At 37.4% G+C, this 18,138-nt stretch overlaps 1 protein-coding gene across 3 annotated transcripts in view; it reads right to left on the reverse strand.

The window, feature by feature from the left end:
- SESN1 (sestrin 1) overlaps positions 1 to 18,138 on the reverse strand; it is a 125,235-nt gene that overhangs the window by 4,360 nt on the left and 102,737 nt on the right. For 2 of the 3 annotated variants that reach the window (XM_043999712.1, XM_043999713.1), the window contains exons 2-7: positions 9,609 to 9,674; positions 8,227 to 8,427; positions 7,267 to 7,449; positions 6,218 to 6,460; positions 3,360 to 3,507; positions 227 to 339 (exon numbers count right to left, since the gene is read on the reverse strand). In XM_043999712.1, the coding sequence (XP_043855647.1) occupies positions 227 to 339; positions 3,360 to 3,507; positions 6,218 to 6,460; positions 7,267 to 7,449; positions 8,227 to 8,427; positions 9,609 to 9,674 (954 nt within the window). Of the gene's footprint in view, positions 1 to 226; positions 340 to 3,359; positions 3,508 to 6,217; positions 6,461 to 7,266; positions 7,450 to 8,226; positions 8,428 to 9,608; positions 9,675 to 17,868; positions 17,893 to 18,138 lie in introns of those variants that run through there. The other variant, XM_043999714.1, reaches the window with a different exon arrangement.

Below are 18,138 nucleotides of genomic sequence, written 5' to 3' on the forward strand. Positions count from 1 at the left end.
TCATTGGCTATTGTGAAAACCTTTATAATAGGCTTGAATGAGAAAATATATTCTGAGCTCCAAACAATAATCTTACAAACTTTTAGAATAAGATCTATGCCCTATTTTGGAAAATTATTTTCTCTTTACTAATTTTTAAGTTCTCAAAAACCAGCTTCTATTCCTCTCAAGCTACAACAATATGGCTTTTTAGATATAGTATATACAATACGAACTTCAATTTTACCTGAACTCGAAATGTTGGCACATGCATCCCATGTCTAGAGAAATCTTTATAACCATAACTAGTGTCCTCAAAGTGTCGTGATACATCTCTTGCTGGTGCAACTTCTTCATCATCTGTAATAATGAAAATGCCATTACCAGTTTTTTAAAAAGGACCCTTGATAATTATATTTTAGCCACATGGATTTCCTTCTCTTTAACTCAAATAAAAGCCTAATGTGTTCACCTGGAAAAGTAGGTTACTTCTTGTTGTTTGTCCTTTGTTCTCAAAGAAGACCATGACATTGGGATGATGTCATGACTTGAACTGAATTGGATTTAAGTGAGGGAGGGCTGTGCAAAGTCACCAACTTCACTCCTTCAGAGACATCTGCATCCAGTCAGGATGACTGGGAATGGCCCTAGATGTTTAAGGCAATTGGGGTTAAGTGACTTGCCCAGGATCACACAGCTAGTAAGTGTCTGAGGTGATATTTGAATTCAGGTCCTCTTGACTCCAGGGTCAGTGCTCTATCCACTATGCTCCCGAGGGAGTGGAAATGCACCGAAGGTAGTAGCATGGCCACAAAAAGATATTCTGATGCACATAATTTTCTAAAACTTTTCTGACTCATTTCCCATAAAAAAATTCAAAAAAAGATGAAAGATTTTAGAAGTATTATTTTCATGCTTGAGTATACAAGGTTTGAAGACACTTGTGGCTAAAACTTGAAGATAGAAACATGAATGAAATACCTAACTGTGGTACTATGCTATAAGATGTTACATAGTTTGTGGTGTAATCAGGTTTAATGTACAATTTGAAAATGTACCATGTATAAGTTACACAGTGAAAATAATCTAGTGGCCCTAAGTGGTCCTGGAAGAATAGGTGAGGGGGAAAATACTGTATAAGTATTTTCATCATCATCACTACTTCCTGCTGTACTGACTTCAGTTTTTTACAGGAAGAATCATCAAGAATTAGCTTGTAAGACCTGATTAAAAATGACAGGCAAAAGTGATTCTTGTCTGATAACTCCCATAACTTAACAGTACATTTTTTTTAAAGTCACTTAAAAAAAAATCACTCGACTTTGCTCTAGTTTTTAAAAAAGTGCATATGTTTTGCTTTTCTATTATCAAATTACACCTTAAAAGGTATTTTATGGAACATTTCCCCCACATATCCTTAGTTTATAGTCTGAATTATATGGCTAGAATAAAGTAACAGCTAAACAGAAAGGATTTCTTGTAAGATAAAACAAAAAATCTTTTTTCATGGATTCAACTCAGTTTCATTTCAACAATTCAATTTAACAAATAATTAGAAAGTGCCTACTATATGAAAGGTACTTCTGCTACAAAGAGAAAAATGTAAGTTACAACTGTAGTATATAATGCTGTAAAAATTATGACCCCCTGAGATGGGAAGACTCTGGGTGGGGAACACCTGATATCAGGTTTGCTTGATACACTGGTCAATTCTGCTGACTTCCTTTTTTCCCCTCTTGTGATTCTTTGTTCTAAGGGAGGATTCTCTCTGGGAAGGAGGGAGGGAGGAATACAAAAGCAGACTATGTCAATAAAAAAGTTCTTGAGCTTACATTCCCCAGGGTGGGAAGGGAAGCAGGTGGCAGTAGGGAAAGGGGTGGCTAGAGATACAACAGAGAGAGAAGAAAACAGTCTATACAAAATAACACAAAAACAATTCAAGAGAAAGCACTAACTAGGGGAATAGGGGAGGGATGCTACGAGGCAAAGGTGAGGAGGGAGACTTATTGCAGACATGGAGGAACATCTGTACAACGGCACAGAGGTGAGAGATGAATGTCAATTATGGTGGCAATTGTGAGAGTATGTGAAAGAGAACTACAAAATAATAACGGGAAATTCGCTGAAAGCCATATTAAGGACATTAATTAACATGTTGCCATCTTTCTATATTATCCTAAAGAAAAGAGACCCTGCAAGGCTTTGGTGTAGGGGAGTAGCATGGCCAGATCTGCAGTAGGTCTAGTCAAAAGAGAATGCCAGAGCTGGAGGGAACTTCAAAATCCTGTCACTTCGCTCTCTTCTTTCATAGCCAAGGTAAGGGTACCATAGAGGGCTTTATCTAGTTTGCTGTTACCCACTTTTATTTCATTAAAGCCACACCACCACCTTGCATCTATACAGTCCTTTACAAAGTGTGCTCACAAAAACTCTGGTAACTGGGCAACAATGACCTACAAGAACTCCAAAGGACTTGTGAGGAAACATGGGATCCTCCTTTGGACAGAGAACTGATGGATGCAAGAGTATGAATGAAGCAGATTTTTTCTTCTTCCTTGCCCCCCCCCCCAATATGGGTAATGTGGAAATATGTTTTGTCTGACTTCATACATATAATGGGCATTTATGTCTTGCATTCTCAATGGGTGGGGGAGGGGGGAAAGGGAAGAGAATTTGGAACTGAAAACAAAAATAAAACATTTTATTTTTAAAGAGTGCTTTCACATTAAAAATAAGGCTGAAGAAACAAAGGAACACACTTTCTAAAATACTGAGGAAATCTGAAAATCTTTAATTATTTCATTAAGATAATAGGTACTTTAAGATCCTGTTTTAGATACATCACATTAATACATCTCCATGAAATCATCACTTGAGCCAAACTCATCCATTAGCCATTCATTTCCCGAACTTAGGACTGAAATTCCCACCTCTGTGTGTGTGCCTTTGCACAGACATGCTTGGATGTACCCTCTTCCTTATTTTTGCCCCTTAGAATCCTTTGCTTTTTTCAAGGCTAGCTCAGCACTATAAGAAGTTTTCCCTTAACTTAAGCTTTCCCTAGCTATGTTTTCCCCTCAACCCCCCAATTATCTTGTTTATGTATTTTTTTTATTGCTCCCTCCCCCAATAACATATAAGGTCCTTGAGGGCAAAGGCTTTTTTTAGATGCTAAATAAATGCTTATTTGGTTGAATCATCCTATTTATAAATGACATTAAAGTTCATTTTCAAATATTAAGTCTATTTGTAATAAGGGATAGTTATCTAAAATAGTATGATTCTTAACATTTGTCGAGCTAGTTTATAAACTATATCTCCAAATGAAACTATGTTTAAAGGAAAAGAAAATATTCTGACTATATAAAAATTATATTTACCTGATGAAAAAACAAACATGCTCTCTCTTTTTTCAATCTCAAAACGTGAAGCCATCTCTTCCTGACTTGCTTCTTCTTCGTCACGACATTCCTGTAACTGTTTCATTTTCTCCATGAGGGCTTCAACCTCACAAAAAGAATCCGTTATCTGAAAATAACACATAATTAGTGCTAAACATGCACCACATAAGTAGAGATTATTCAGGAACTTTAAGTTAAAATTGGAATTCAGTTCTTTTTATTTTATACAAGTGTCATGGGAATATTATTTTTGGTTTTGTTATTGAAGTGTATTGAATAAATGAATTCAGAGATCTGCCAATATATTTTGTTTACAAGAATGAATATATGACAATTTAAACACTCTCCTTTTATAATCTCTCTTCACTCCCATTTTTTCAATTAACAATGCCAAGAAACTACTTCCAACATCTCCCCATGCTCCAGACCCTTCTTTTTGTTTGTTACATACATCTCCCTCTCTACCTGAGTATATCTCAAAATCAACACATTCAAAACTCAATCATTTTATCCCCTAGTCTGTCCCCATCAAATTCCTTCTAACTACTGATGGCATCATCCGTTTCCCAACCTGAAATTTTTGGGTTTTCTTTGACTCTTCCCTTTCTTTCACTTCCATACCCAAATCAGTGCCCAGTCCACCATTTCTATCTCAACATGTCTCATAATCATTCCCTCCAACTACCTAAGATGAAGTCTTATGATTACCCTGTTTGTAGACTATTATAATTCCCTTTGTTGTTATACAAAAGATGTAGTTCAATGAAGTCTGGCTGCCACATAAAATGATGTACATCAAATACAATGTTGCTATTTCTGAGATGTGTTTTGGAAAGGCTGGTGCCTGCTATCCATTTTCCATATTTTAGTCTTACAAGGGGACAAAGCAGTGGCAGCCAGCCATGACTGCCACAGCACTGAACCAATCCTGTCAACTCTACTGCAGAGGGGGGTTAACCCATGAGGTTTGGGCAAGTGGATATATGCCAACTGAGCACAGGAGGAGGGATCTTACATCTACCACCTGCTTGGTCCCCACCAAGTAGCCAGCTGGGTCTGATATTTGGAATTTCTCTATTATGAAACTAATGAAGTAAGGAACCTTAAAGCTAACTATAAGTCAAGGTTAGACATACCCAAGTGACTCCCCGCTTCAGCATTTCCTTAAGACTCAAAAGCCACATATTAGGTATCAGCATATTATAGGATACCTATTGTTTGCAAAAAAAAAAAAAGTTTTGTGGATCACACTTTAACATGATCCTGATAGTTGGTGCCAAAATAATGTTAAATATTTACTATAATGATATCATCAAGGAAATCAACTCACTGATGAGGCTCAAAGAACTATTACTGATCATATCACCTTCACTAACATTTCTAGTACAAAGGTATGTAGGTATGAAAGGTTAGGCTGGTCAGGAATTCATGTTGGCTTAGGGTTACATACATCACTGTTTGCTGGGGCAAGATAGCCCATGTTGCTTTTAATGGTACCGAGGATGTTTCCCTACTTAAAGACAAGGGAGGCCACAGTTAAGTATAGCTGAATTAAGTAATATTAAAAAAAAAATAAAACCCTGGGCATAGAAACAGAGTCTATTTCCCAGTTGTACACTTATGCCCCAATACTGTAAGTTCTCATTTGCTTGAACAAAAAGGCCAACTGGAAAAATAAAACAAAATGGAAGTATGAAAACCTAATGGTGTTATTTCTTGGAATTTCAGATGCATGGTATTAGGGAAAAATTCACATTCTTCACCTTTTTTTTTTGTATTAACTGGTTAATCTTAAGGAGCTATTTGGAATGGATTGCTATCCAAACTGCTTATCTAATGCACTGAAAACAATTTATCAAATGGTGGCTTGGTATGGACTCCAAGAATGCCCAACCAACAACCACTATGAATTGGGGGAATTGCTTGGTTCATTAACCACTGCTCATTATGCTTTCATTTTACACAAGGATGTTTGGAGGTTTAAGTAATTTTTTTTCTTGGTCATACCCCATATGTCACTAACTGGCAGTGACAAGACAACAAACTTATTCCTATTGTCTTAGCACTTACTTGGTCTCCCTTTTAATCAGAACAAATTGGCAAAATAGCTGGCTGGGGTTAAGAGTAGAAGAGAACAAAGCTAATAGGCCCAACAGAGGCCTGAATCCATACCTGTAACTTTGGGTGTCATTAACATAGTCTTGGAATAATTACTCAAAAGTTTTATGATCTGTAAGAAGGCAGCAACATTAACTTACTCCTACTTATTTTAGGGGAATAATATTTGCAATAACAACTCAGAAAATGTCTATGAAAAACCTAGGAATTCTTTAGTAGGTAGACATATTTGTGTGATTTTTTAAAATGTAGAATATTCTCGCCCATAGGAACACAATTTTAGGGCTGGAAGGGTCTTATAAATAAATTATCTAGTCTAACCCTCCCATTTTACAGATAAGGAAAGTGAGGCCCAGAGAGGCAGAGAGACCTGCCCAAGGTCACAGAGCCAGAACTTAAAGCCATGTCCTCTGACACATGTCACAGGAGGTAGGTGACTCCTGGAGGGCAATGACTGTACTTGCTCTAGTACATGGTACATACCTAGTTACAGTGCCAAGTGTCTACTCTATAAGTAGTCATTCAGAGTGTCAATGCCTAGTTTTCCTTTTTGTTCTAATTCTGAGGATTTCTCACATTGGAAATGTCAAATCCGATTTCTGAAATAGTTTCTTATGGTCCAAAATGAAAATGTAATGAACAAAAAGCACAAACTAAACAAACAAAATGGCTATGATGCGATTATTTTTTATGACAACTCCGTCACACTTGATACTTACTGAAACACTTCCTGCAGGGCTAACATGCATGTCCTCCACACTGTGATTGCCATTGGTAATATCGCAGATGCAGTAGTTACTGACAGAAGGAGGCCGAAAGGTGTGACCACCATCACAATGAATTTCTGGACTGATTCCACAGCCAAATGTGAAAGAGGCAAGAGAATGATAGTGTGTGAGTAGAACCACTGCATGTACCAATTCAGCAAGGGACCAACTATGCTCTTCAGCCTTCAAAAGTTGCTAAAGAAATAAAATGAAACAGTTTGTTTACACTAATGTAACATCCAACACATCAAAAGCAGGGCCAGATACTACATAAAACCTATAGTTAAAATGATAGTTGTGGGATGACAAAAAGCTAAAATTTCAGAATCTGCTGATATTGTCTTTAGAAATACAGCCTAACATAACTTGTTAGGTGTCATGCTATTCTGAATTGAAGGAATGCTGCTGGGTACTGGAAAACATTGTTACTTTAGCCACTGCCATGTCAAAATGTCTTACAGGATTGCAATATTTCACAATGTTGAATTACGAGTGGTTTGCCTATACTACACATTCAAGACCTCTCAAAATAATTATAGGAAACTTTAGATGTTCCAACTATATGTTCCAAAATGGTAGTGGCAAGAGCTTGGACATGAAGATATTTATTTATATAATGTGTGTGTACAGAGATATATCTATCTATAGATATATTGGCCTCCTTTACTTATTCTCATATTCCTATTTAATTCAGCAACACTGCAAACTATATTGCAGAACAGATTCCAATCTTGTGTGTGTGTGTGTGTGTGTGTGTGTGTGTGTGTGTGTGTGTGTGTGTATTTTGCCTTGATTTTCTTAACTATATACATTAAAATATTTGTTTTGCAGGAAAAAAACCCAGTAATTAGCAACAGTCTGGAATTTATTCTTTTCAGTAGTTCTCTTTACATACTCTTAACCTATAAAGACTATCACGATTCACACTCACTTGATGCTTATTCATTAATTATAATAGTATCTTATGCTAAAATTGAGATGGTATATGCTCACTGACTTACCTCAATGTGTTCTTTGGTAATAAGCCAAGGCCTATGGGCTAACACTTTGTTTAGTTCTCCCAAATTCTGTAGTTTTTGAGGTGCATTCTCTAGACCATTGAGCCATTTGGGGTCTCCTCCAACATGAAGAAAATCATTTACATGAAGGTTCACTAGGTAGGAGCACTGGTGTCTTGCTGCAGCCTTAACAGAAAGAAAAAAGCCCACTTTTCTGAATTACCAGAAAAATGAGACTCATGTAAAACACTACAAAAAAGTACTCTCAGACTATACCAAAAAAGCAAATTAAGTTACTCTTACGATTAAGAAATTAAGAAAAAATTTTCTGTATAACATTATAACTCAAACATTTTATTTAAAAACAACATTAAAAAACCTTAAGGCCAACAACATCTCTCTGAAACTCCTTTTTAGAATCAAAAGGGACTTTAAGTGAAGTACTAAGTTAAAAATATTTATGGGATCACGAATATACATATACACACGAAAAAAAGGGATGGTGCTCAAGTCACTTAAAAATTGGCACATATGCAGAGTGCCAAGGTTCCATTATGATGGCAATTCCAAATATAACCAGAATTTCTGGTGCCATAAGACAATTTCAAAATTTTAAGTAATGAGAAAGGTTGCATTACATTTTATTTGCTTAATTTCAGAGAAAATACATTTTTCAGTGAAAGAAACCACTACTTATACACCATCACCATTTGTTTAAGGGTTATAAGAGATAAAATAATGTAGATTTTATCCCCAATGGAAATCCACTGAAATGGGTAGTATGGGGCAGAGCTGGGATTTGAACCCAGGTCCTTTGATGGACATTTGCTTTTCTCTCTGGCACCATGCTACTGTAAAAGCCTAATGATAAAAGTCCAGATATAAAAATATGTCACTTTTAAGGCATTAGCATTCCCTATAAGGGAGATGGCATTGATTCATTTTCATTAAACCTTCACGCACCATTATTCCAATGTAGTGTCGGTAATGAAGAGGGAGTGGCCCATCCATCTGTAGTAGATAGTGTTGGGTTTTTAAGAAACTTTCTAGATACTGTGGATGAAAAACCATCACTAAGGTAATGTTATCCAAACGACCCAAAGCAGCAAAAGAATCTGCAAACAAAGTGTGCATCTGGGCATCTTCATTACCCACTTGAAGAATCTGTATAAATCAAAGAGGAAAAAAAAATCATAGTTTTGCACATTGTTAATACACGTTTTAAAAGCTATACTTTTTGATCTTAACTCCAGTTACTAAGAAGCAATTAAGCATAACACTGTAGTTCCAGAAGCCATCTAAGCCCTCTGACCATAAATTTATCTGTTAATGCTAAAAGGAAAAAAAAAAAATTGAAGGTCATTTAGATAAGACAGTTTACAAATTTGGCAGCAATTTGTATAGAGAATTAAAATTAGGAAACACATTGGATACAAGACCTCAGGGGTATATTCCTGAAGCCTCTCATAAAAACAATTCCTCCTGCCATTCAATGAAAGTAAGACTAATGAAGGGATCTTAGTACCGAGCATGAACAATGAACATTTTAAAGGTGAAAAAAATGAAGTCCAGGGAGGTAAAGTGACTTGCCCAAAGTCACACAGTCAATAAGTGGCGATTCCCAGCTCCCTGGCTATTAGTCCTCTGTTCTTTCCACTATACCACCACACCAAAGTCATTAGATAAACCATTAAAACATTTTTAAAAGCACCTCAAGTTTTGTAAATTACTTTATGAATATTATTTCATTTGAGTCACACACACAAAAAGTTAAGCACCAGTGACCAACTGTGACTTGAGCAGTCTGACCCCCTACATCATCATCACCCCCTATATTTCACATAAGAAAGGTGGCAGATTCTAGGTATGGACACTGTCAGACAAGGCTTGGGAAGAGGGATGGCAGGGGAGGGAGGGGTCATTCAAAAGTGATAGCAATGTGGGAAAAAACAAACAAAATTTTTAGAGAATATTAAGTACAGTTGCTTTTGGGTACTGATGATCTACTACAGGGATAGCACAGATTATTACTGTATACCCTCCACTGCTAAGTAACTAAAAGCCTGGGAAAAGTTGGCCATTGTCTGAATGTGAAGGGGTGGAGTATCATTACTGAAAAACAAGTCCTGGCTTTCTCTATGTGATTGCTAAAAAGTGTCACAAAATAGTATAAATCACAGCCTTATACTACTATAGATTTACTGCCAAAATATGATGATGAACTGTGGTGAGCTCTGCATAAAACATTTTGTTGACCAATACTTGCTCTGATGCCCAAAAGTAGGTCCTGAAAAATCTTTCCTTAAAAGCACACAGTTCACTATGTACCTTTACAAACAACATACCTCCTTCTCTGGGATGAATCTGCTCGGTCCGTGTCCTAGTGGTCGAGGAATTCTAATTCCAAGTTCCTAGAAAAGAAAATTACACCATCTCAGATCTTGAGCAGTAAACAACATGAACTGGAGCTCTGGGAATGGAAAAAAACAGCCAACCAGTCAGACAGAGACAGACTTGTTTGGGCAGTGAGCTGGTATTCATGCCTAGATCCACACTCTTCATTTTTTCTGTTTGCATCTCAAAGCTAACCACAGATCAGAGTGCCATTCTGACTAAAAACAAGAAAACCTGTTTTACTAAAACCATAGTTTTGCATAAGGTACTTAGTTGGCAGAGAGTCTAGAACAAAACGTTCAGCACACAGCAGTCAACCGTGTGGATCGTCAGTGATACAAAATAAGACCCATGTGTTTGCACATTCAAAACCAACATGTGAATCCTTAGACATCTTTTCTGAAAATAAAAAAGCTGTAACCTTAACTTAGATTTATTAAAAACCAGAAGGTTTTAAAGGGAATTATGGCAGATGACACCTGTAACAATACTTTATAACTAAAGGGGAAATCTTAAGGAAAAAATGCTGGTTATTTAACAAGAAAAAAAAAGTAACAGATGTTTTCTACAGGATCCAAGAAAACAAATTTAGAGAAACTTTCACTTGCAGAGTTTTTCAGTTTATATTGATGCTCCTTATTCTTTATTGTTTCAGAAGGTAATACTTCCATTACATATTAATAGCTGAAAATTTGATGTTTGTCCTTTAACATGTAAGATGAGAGAGAATTCATGTACCAGCCTGCACCCTAAATGACTTCAGTCTACTGGAGTTGACAAAAGCTGCCAAGATATGAATAGGAGCCCCCTTTTCCATGTAATGTGTTCTTTGTTTTTGTTTTTTTGAGAGCAATGAGGGTTAAGTGACTTGCCCAGGGTCACCCAACTAGTAAGTGTCAATTGTCTGAGGCTGAATTTGAACTCAGGCCCTCATGAATCCAAGGCTGGTGCTTTATCCACTGCGCCACCTAGCTGCCCCCCATGTAAAGTGTTCTTAAGACCTACTCCAATACCGCATTAACATTAACCCTTGCTTACATAATTACATAAAATATAATCTCCACCCTCTCCCCTGTGTTTTCAAATGTTCTTTGTGATTCAAACCAGATGTTTTCCTTTTTAAAAAAAGAAAGAGAAAAACTTGGCTACGACCCAAAAAATTTGGTCCAAGTTAGTGAAAGCTTCTTACCACTAAAGATTGTTAGAATGGGGCACATAGGAAAAAATCAAGGAGCATCTTTTCTAGGGCAGGCCAACATGTTCACACACAGAGTTCATGTGTGCCAAATGAGTCTATAAAATAAATGAAAATATAACTTCAAGTCTAAATTAAGAAAGAAAGACTTGATTTTCCTGCCAGGGATGGCGTGGCCTACAGTAACTATTATGTTCTAATGTCAACCTTGGTGGTAGATGCCCTAAATATCATCTGCTGGTCAAACCTGGTCACAATTTTGAATCTCAATTTTATCCTTTCCCACAACAAACTGTCAGAAGAAAACATTTCTCAAGTTCTACACATCATTTGGACAAGAATACAGTCATTTCCACAAATCACGAAACCCAAGAGATGCAAAATGAGGAACAGTGACAGCCTCGGCTCTACTTTCCTCATTCAGCTTTTACAATAATCCTGTATCAGTAGGGAAGCAGCATGGTGCCACAGAGAAGAGCAAAGGTCTGTCAAAGGATCTGGGTTCAAATCCCAGCTCTGCCCCATACTACCCATTTCAGTGGCAGGCAAGTTACTGAACCTACTTGGGTTTCTTTATCTGTACAATGAAGGGGTTGGGCTTGATAACCTCTAAGGTGCTTCCTGGCTCTCCAGCTCTCCTCTAATCCTGCTGTGTGTGTGTGTGTGTGTGTGAGAGAGAGAGAGAGTGTGAGTGAGAACTTTATCTCCTAAGATTTATAACTCTTTTGAAGTTGAGGACTGTCATTTTTTTTTTCTGTCTTTTTCTCCCCAACTATGCCCCACCCCTTTCCTCCAACCCAGCATGGGGCTCAGAATTTTAGTAAATGCTTGTTGGCTAAATGATATTTCTTTCACAAACTGGTGGGCCCATATTTTTTTTCAGGGAAACTGCTTTGTCTAGGAGTAAATTTCTCCCTCTGGTTCCCTCAGTTAGGAATAAAGAGTACTAGATCTCATGCAACAGACAGCATTCTAAATATGGAATCAGAGAACCCCCTTTAGAATTCCCTTGACTATGACACTTAACTTCCCATGGCCTCAGTTTCCCTAACAGTAAAAAGAAGGTGTTAGGCTAGAAGACAGCTTCTTAAATTTTTCCCACTTGCAACCCCTTTTCACCTGAGAAATTTTTATGTAACCCCAGGTATACAGGTATATAAAATAGGTATACAAAACCTTTTACTGTTGCCAAATTTTTCGTGACCCCTACATTCAGTTATGTGACCCCATATGGTGTTGCAACCCATAGTTTAATAAGCTAGGGACTAGAAGATATATCTTCAATCTTTCATAACTATCTTGGTTATTCACATAAGCCTTGCCTTTTTTTCAGTGTGGGTCTCTTTAAAGAGAATACCCCTTTTCTTTTTACTCTAAATTTTAAAATGCACATATTGTATATTCATAAACCAAAAGTTAACTTAAATTTTTTTTGGAGGGGGGGCAGGGGCAATGAGGGTTAAGTGACTTGCCCAGGGTCACATAGCTAATGTCAAGTGTCTGAGGCTACATTTGAACTCAGGTGCTCCTGAATCCAGGGCTGATGCTTTATCCATGGCACCACCTAGTTGCCCCCTAACTTAAATATTTAACAAGGAGTAATTCCCAGTTCTCTTTTTTGTTTTGCTCCTGGCCACTGTATTACCCATTATTTCAAATGTTGTTCTGAAATGTACTTATCTCCTCCTCTTGAGAAGTCAGAATTAATTCACCTTAATTGTTAAAGGAAACATGTCAGAGATCACTTTTAGGAAGTCAAGATGAGGGGATGTCACAAAAATAAACAACAGAATGCAGCCATTCCAAAAAGGCTGAGAATCAATTTATTCCATGGGTATCCATCTCTACCAAGAATTTTATGAGATTCTCAAATTTTCTATTTTTAACCTTCCTGTCAAATGTTGGTAGCCAACTGTTATCAAGCAGCAATCCTATTTTCTGAGGCTCTACCAGCAATTCCCCCATGACCTGGCTTCTGTAACACCTGGAATTTTACCACTTGGCATTCCTTTGAGTTAAATCAAGGTATTGCCAGGAAGTGATTGGGTAGTGACCTATAACTTTACTGTAATAATAATAATAATAATAACATAGCACTTAAAATAGAGCACTTTAAAGTTGGAAAAGTCCTTTATATGTTAACTCACTTGACCCTCACAACCCTTGTGAGACAGGTTCTATTTCTCATTTCCATTTTAAAGATGAGGAAACAGGTACAACAAAGAGGTCAAGTGACTTGGCCAGATTAGTGTCTGAGGCAGGATTCAAACTCAGGTCTTCCTGACTCCAATTCCCATGTCTATATACTTCTCTACCTAGCTGCCTTAATAGGAGTCATCACATTTTTTCCCCTTAGAAAGCAACAGGACAATTTCAAGTTGGAGGAAGGGGAAATCTGAGAAAAGCCAGGAAAATAGGGACCCCTTAAGACTAGGTTCCACCTTCACAATTCTGCTCAAGGCAAACCTTGGGCCCACAATCAGCTTCTGGGGCTTCCTTGTTTCACCTCCCTCCCCTATAGCAAACCTTCCTGACCCTAAAGCATGTGAGGTATTTGTTTAATAGTATAAAACCAAGGGGGAAAGGCAGAAAAGAAGAAAAGGGGGGAAAGAAGGGATTTTTCCCCCCTCCACCATCTTCCCAATACTCTGTCCTTTGCTGAAGCAATGGGAGTATGACAAATGTTTATCTAGAGTCATACCTGTTAGGGCTTCTAAACCTTGGGTAAGCTACATAAAATGTCTTGTTACATGCCTTAAAAGCTAAAGCAAACTTAGGTATTGAATAATCCCAAAGGACAGATATTTGAAATAAGAAAATGGATTTTTCCTTGTTACTAACTAAACGGTAAAGAAATAGTTTCATATATTCCACAAATGACGCAATGTATTCTTGGTGAATTTATATGATACAGGACAAACAAGGAATCCAATTTTAAAACAATTGACATTATACCTCTAAGCAAAACTTAATCTTTCTTCTTTTCAGGCAGAATATCAAGTCCTGCTTCCTTTTTACTCTTCTCTGTAGGCAGTACTTGATTCAATTTGTGAGAAGAAAAACAAGCAATAACTTCTATGTTACCTTCCCAACTTTAAAACCAACCTTCTATCTCATTTAACATAATAAAACAGGCTGTTACCAAAGAAAGTTTTATGTGTAGCCCAAAGTAAAAGGGAGTATAACTGGAGATAACTAGGCTATGTCTTACTTAGGTTTGTAGCAGTTTAACTCCAGTTAGAGGAACGGCAGTATTTATAAGCTTTTGGAAATGCTGTTTAGACAGACATGAGAGGGGCAGCCAAAACTCCCCCACTACTGACAAAGACCCCCAAGATGTACAGAAAAATGTCATTTAGCCCCCAACTTCATTACTTGAGAGTCCAGCTCAAAATCAGGGAGGAAGGAGAAAAGAAAAACTTTTGAACAACCATACTAGGTGTCAAAAGGTCTTAATACAATTCTAACAACTTAGATTATCACCTGGTATTCACAGACAGCAATTCAAGCTTTGTAAAAGTGCAGAGGTCGTTAGTCTGAGTATAATTATTATTCTCCCCTTTACAGCTGGGGAAACTAAAGCAAAGCAAAGGGAGGGTTCTGCTAGACACAGGCACATGAACAGCAGAGATAGAGGAAGTGAAGAGACTGAAAAACTATAAAACTATCAAAAACAGACACAATAACTAAAAACACCCAGTGGTCTAAGGATAGTTATTATGATGACAATGAGATCTATGTATCACAGTGGTTTCTGAGAGTCTGACAGTATTACCAGTAATTTCTATACAATAGTAATAGTAACTTAAAGTCATAAAAAGGTAAAATTATGTTCATTATGCCATTTAAGAAGGCAAGGAAAAAAATACATGATAGAAAGATTTCCATCAAAAACAGTTACAACAGTATAAGTTACAGGTGCCTAAAAGTGCATTTTGGCTATTTATTCCCTTATGTTGAATACTTTTTCCCTTTAATATCTGATAAAGGTGGTTTCCATCAGTTATTGACCAAACACTACCACTAAGGTCCTACCAATGCCTCAAAGCCGTGTAAATTAAATCCTGGGTCCTCAAAGGCTCTGCCAGTAGACAACAAGCTGTGGCTGGTTCTACACCAAGTCAGAAAAGTTTCACATGCAGGCAGGACTGATGCCAGGCTGCAGGTTGGGCGGCTGAAGGCTTCCCTAAGCTAAGTTCACAAAGATGTCCCATAACCAGAGGGCTGGTTTCATAAATGATAAATTATTTTGACCACAGCAACTCATGAAGACCGAACACCAAGACTCAGAAAAGGATGAGCAGCAGTGGAGAGATAAAAAGATCCAAGATGTCATCAGTATTTTAACTATTAAGCAAACAACTCTAAAATGCATTATGTGCCTAAAGGGACAAGACTTTAAAAGAGCAATAGCTGGTAATGGGAATGTAAATTACACATGCTCTCTGTGTTTGTGTATAAAAAAAGGGAACTGGGGGAGGATCGATCAATAGATCTTTCTACACGGAATTGTTAATAACCACAGGTAGCATCATCTTGGGAAAAAGCAACAACATAGCCAAGCACGATATAACACTAAGATACTAATTTTCAGAATTGCTTTCATCATTATGTATATTCCCTCTCCCTATGCAGAGGCAGCCCCACCACAACCTGGTAGAGGATCTAACTTTCAGAATGAAGAATGTAAATTCTTAGGAAATGATGACAATACAAATCTACAAACTACCCTGTCATATTATAAATCAGTGTCCAATTACTTGAAGTCCTGTTCTAATCAAACGTTTTTGTGTTTGTTAAAGATTTATCTATGAAACTGCATAAATATTTTAAAATTAAAAACCTACCATGTATAATAAATGCCAGAGGACAGAATCATTAAGACCATTTACAGCATGCCACAAGTAGTTGAAAGTTGGGTGTTTTTTTTTAAATCCAACAAACTTAACAACTTTGATTTTTTTACCCACAACTTGCCTAAATATTTTGGCCCCAGTGGAATCACAACAATTCATGCAGGCCCTTTAGCATTTCATTTGAAAATAATTTAAAATGCAATCAATAGAAGTAGTACTGATTTAAAAGAAAAACTTCTTTCATAATAAATGTGTTAATGTTCCCTTCAGAATTTAGTCTTTCACATTATTTCATATTATAGAAATAATGAAACTACACTTATCTGTTTATTAAGGCTCCATTCAGGAAAACTTCACTCATTTCAAAACAATGTAGCATGGTCTAATGAAAAGAGTCTAGATTAGGGGGTCTGGAGATCTGGGTCCTAGAACAGGCTCTACCACAAACAAGCTGTGTGACCCTGGACAAGTCATTTCACCTTGGTGCCATCTCACTCTAAGATTACATAAAGGAATATGAATTGGTTCTCACTGAGAACCATGGAGGCAGGAAAAATTCATGGATTAGAATCACTGTGTGTCATTTTATAAACAAGTATGTTCTTAAAGATAGTGTAAATGCTTGGCATTATGCTTAATAAATGCTCTATCAAAATAAATTCATTTTACAAATATGTTAAGGAAGCTTAAAGTAATTTAATTATTAATCCTTTCATAAATCAAAGTTTTATGTAAACCAAAAATCACTACCCCCTAATTTGTCAGAGGACCTGGGTTTGAATCTTGGCTGATACATAATAAGCTGCCTGACTTTTGGTAATTCACGATTTCTCCCCAATTTGGTTCCTTAGCTGTAAAATGAGGGGGATGCCCTCGCTAACTACAGGCATCTCTCATTTCTAAAACTATGAACCTATAATTTTTTTTTGGTATAAATCCAGGTTACAAAATTGGGCTCTGCTTACAGTGAGGTACACCGGCAAAAGAGTCCGGTTTTCTTAAAACACAATTCCATAGGCAAGCTAATCAACTCAGAATCTAAAATTTTTCCTTTTAGATTCCTGTTCACAAGGCTAAATAAAAAAAACAACAACAACTTTGTTAGGTAATTCATTCAGTATTCTGTACACAAACACCACTAAAATGAAAACCAAGATCTAATTGGGCACCATGAAGGCTCACTTCTTTCTATTCAAATGATAAACACCACATAACACCATTAATCAGAAGTTACAAATATTAATGCAATACTTTTCCAATTATTTGTTTCTTCGTTTTGGAAAAACTCCTAAAAATTGAACATCCGAAGAAAATGTTTTAAAGTTTTTCTATCGTCCAACAAAAGTCACGTTTGGTCGAGTAGTCATAAAGATCTGGCTGAAAGTATTCGGTTCTCTCCTACAATTCTCGGAGAAAACAAAATTTTCTAACACTTACAGTGTTTAGTACTATTCATTTAAGCAAATACTTCAATGGATCCATAATCTTATAGGTATTTGCCTTCAAATTATGTCCCTTTATTTGACAAAGGTGCATGGAAAAGATTGATTCAAACAATTTTCTTAGACTAGGTAGGTTCAGATCTTAAGATGAGAATAAAAAAGCATTCTGATTTCAACTCAAATTTATAACTGCATTTTCTCCCCAGTCGAATCTCTCTCTCTCCCCTCTATCTTCGATTCTGTCAATGGTGATTTGGCTCATGTTCTGTGGTTACTTCCAAAAAGAATTAACCAATACACCCACTCTAGTTTCATCTGTAACCACTTAAGGCCAAAACAGAATTTCTGAATTTACCAGCCTATTCTAAACACCCCCTCAGGCACAGGAGAGAGAGTTTAGATAAACAAGTGATAGCCAAAACTGATAGTATATTATTATATCGAGCAAGTAATTCAAAGGTATCCATGGGGGGGAGGGGACCCACAAATAAAGGGAAAAAGGCAAGGGAGGAGTCAACACTCAAGAAACCCATCTAAGTGTTTTAGTAAGATGAAGAGTTTTCCGTCTGCAGACTTGTGGGGGCTTGTTCGACAGCGTCGATGGTTTTGACATCTTAGGAGGCTTGCTTCGATTAAGCACTCTACAGCAACATCCCTTTCCAGTTTGCCAGAGGAGGGCATAAGTATATGATCACAGCTTGGGCAAAGAGCTCTTTACCTGGACCGGTGGGGCCAGGTCGGAGAAAGAAGCCAGCTGTGCCGCTGGCCCTGAGGAAGGGGGCGCGGGCAGGGCCGGGGCCGGGACCCGGCCGCCCAGGGCTCACCGGCCGGCAGCCCTTTCCTTCTCCGGGCGCTCCATGAGCTAGCTCCTGAGTCAGATGCGGGTTAGGCAGCGGGGTGGGTTTTAACAGCCAGGGCTAAGGAGCCTGACGGGACTGCCAGCAGAGAAGTCGGTTCCACACAAACACCCCCTCTCGCCGAACTCCAT

Source organism: Dromiciops gliroides, chromosome 4, assembly GCF_019393635.1.
Source record: "Dromiciops gliroides isolate mDroGli1 chromosome 4, mDroGli1.pri, whole genome shotgun sequence".
In the NCBI taxonomy this organism is placed as follows: Eukaryota; Metazoa; Chordata; class Mammalia; order Microbiotheria; family Microbiotheriidae; genus Dromiciops; species Dromiciops gliroides.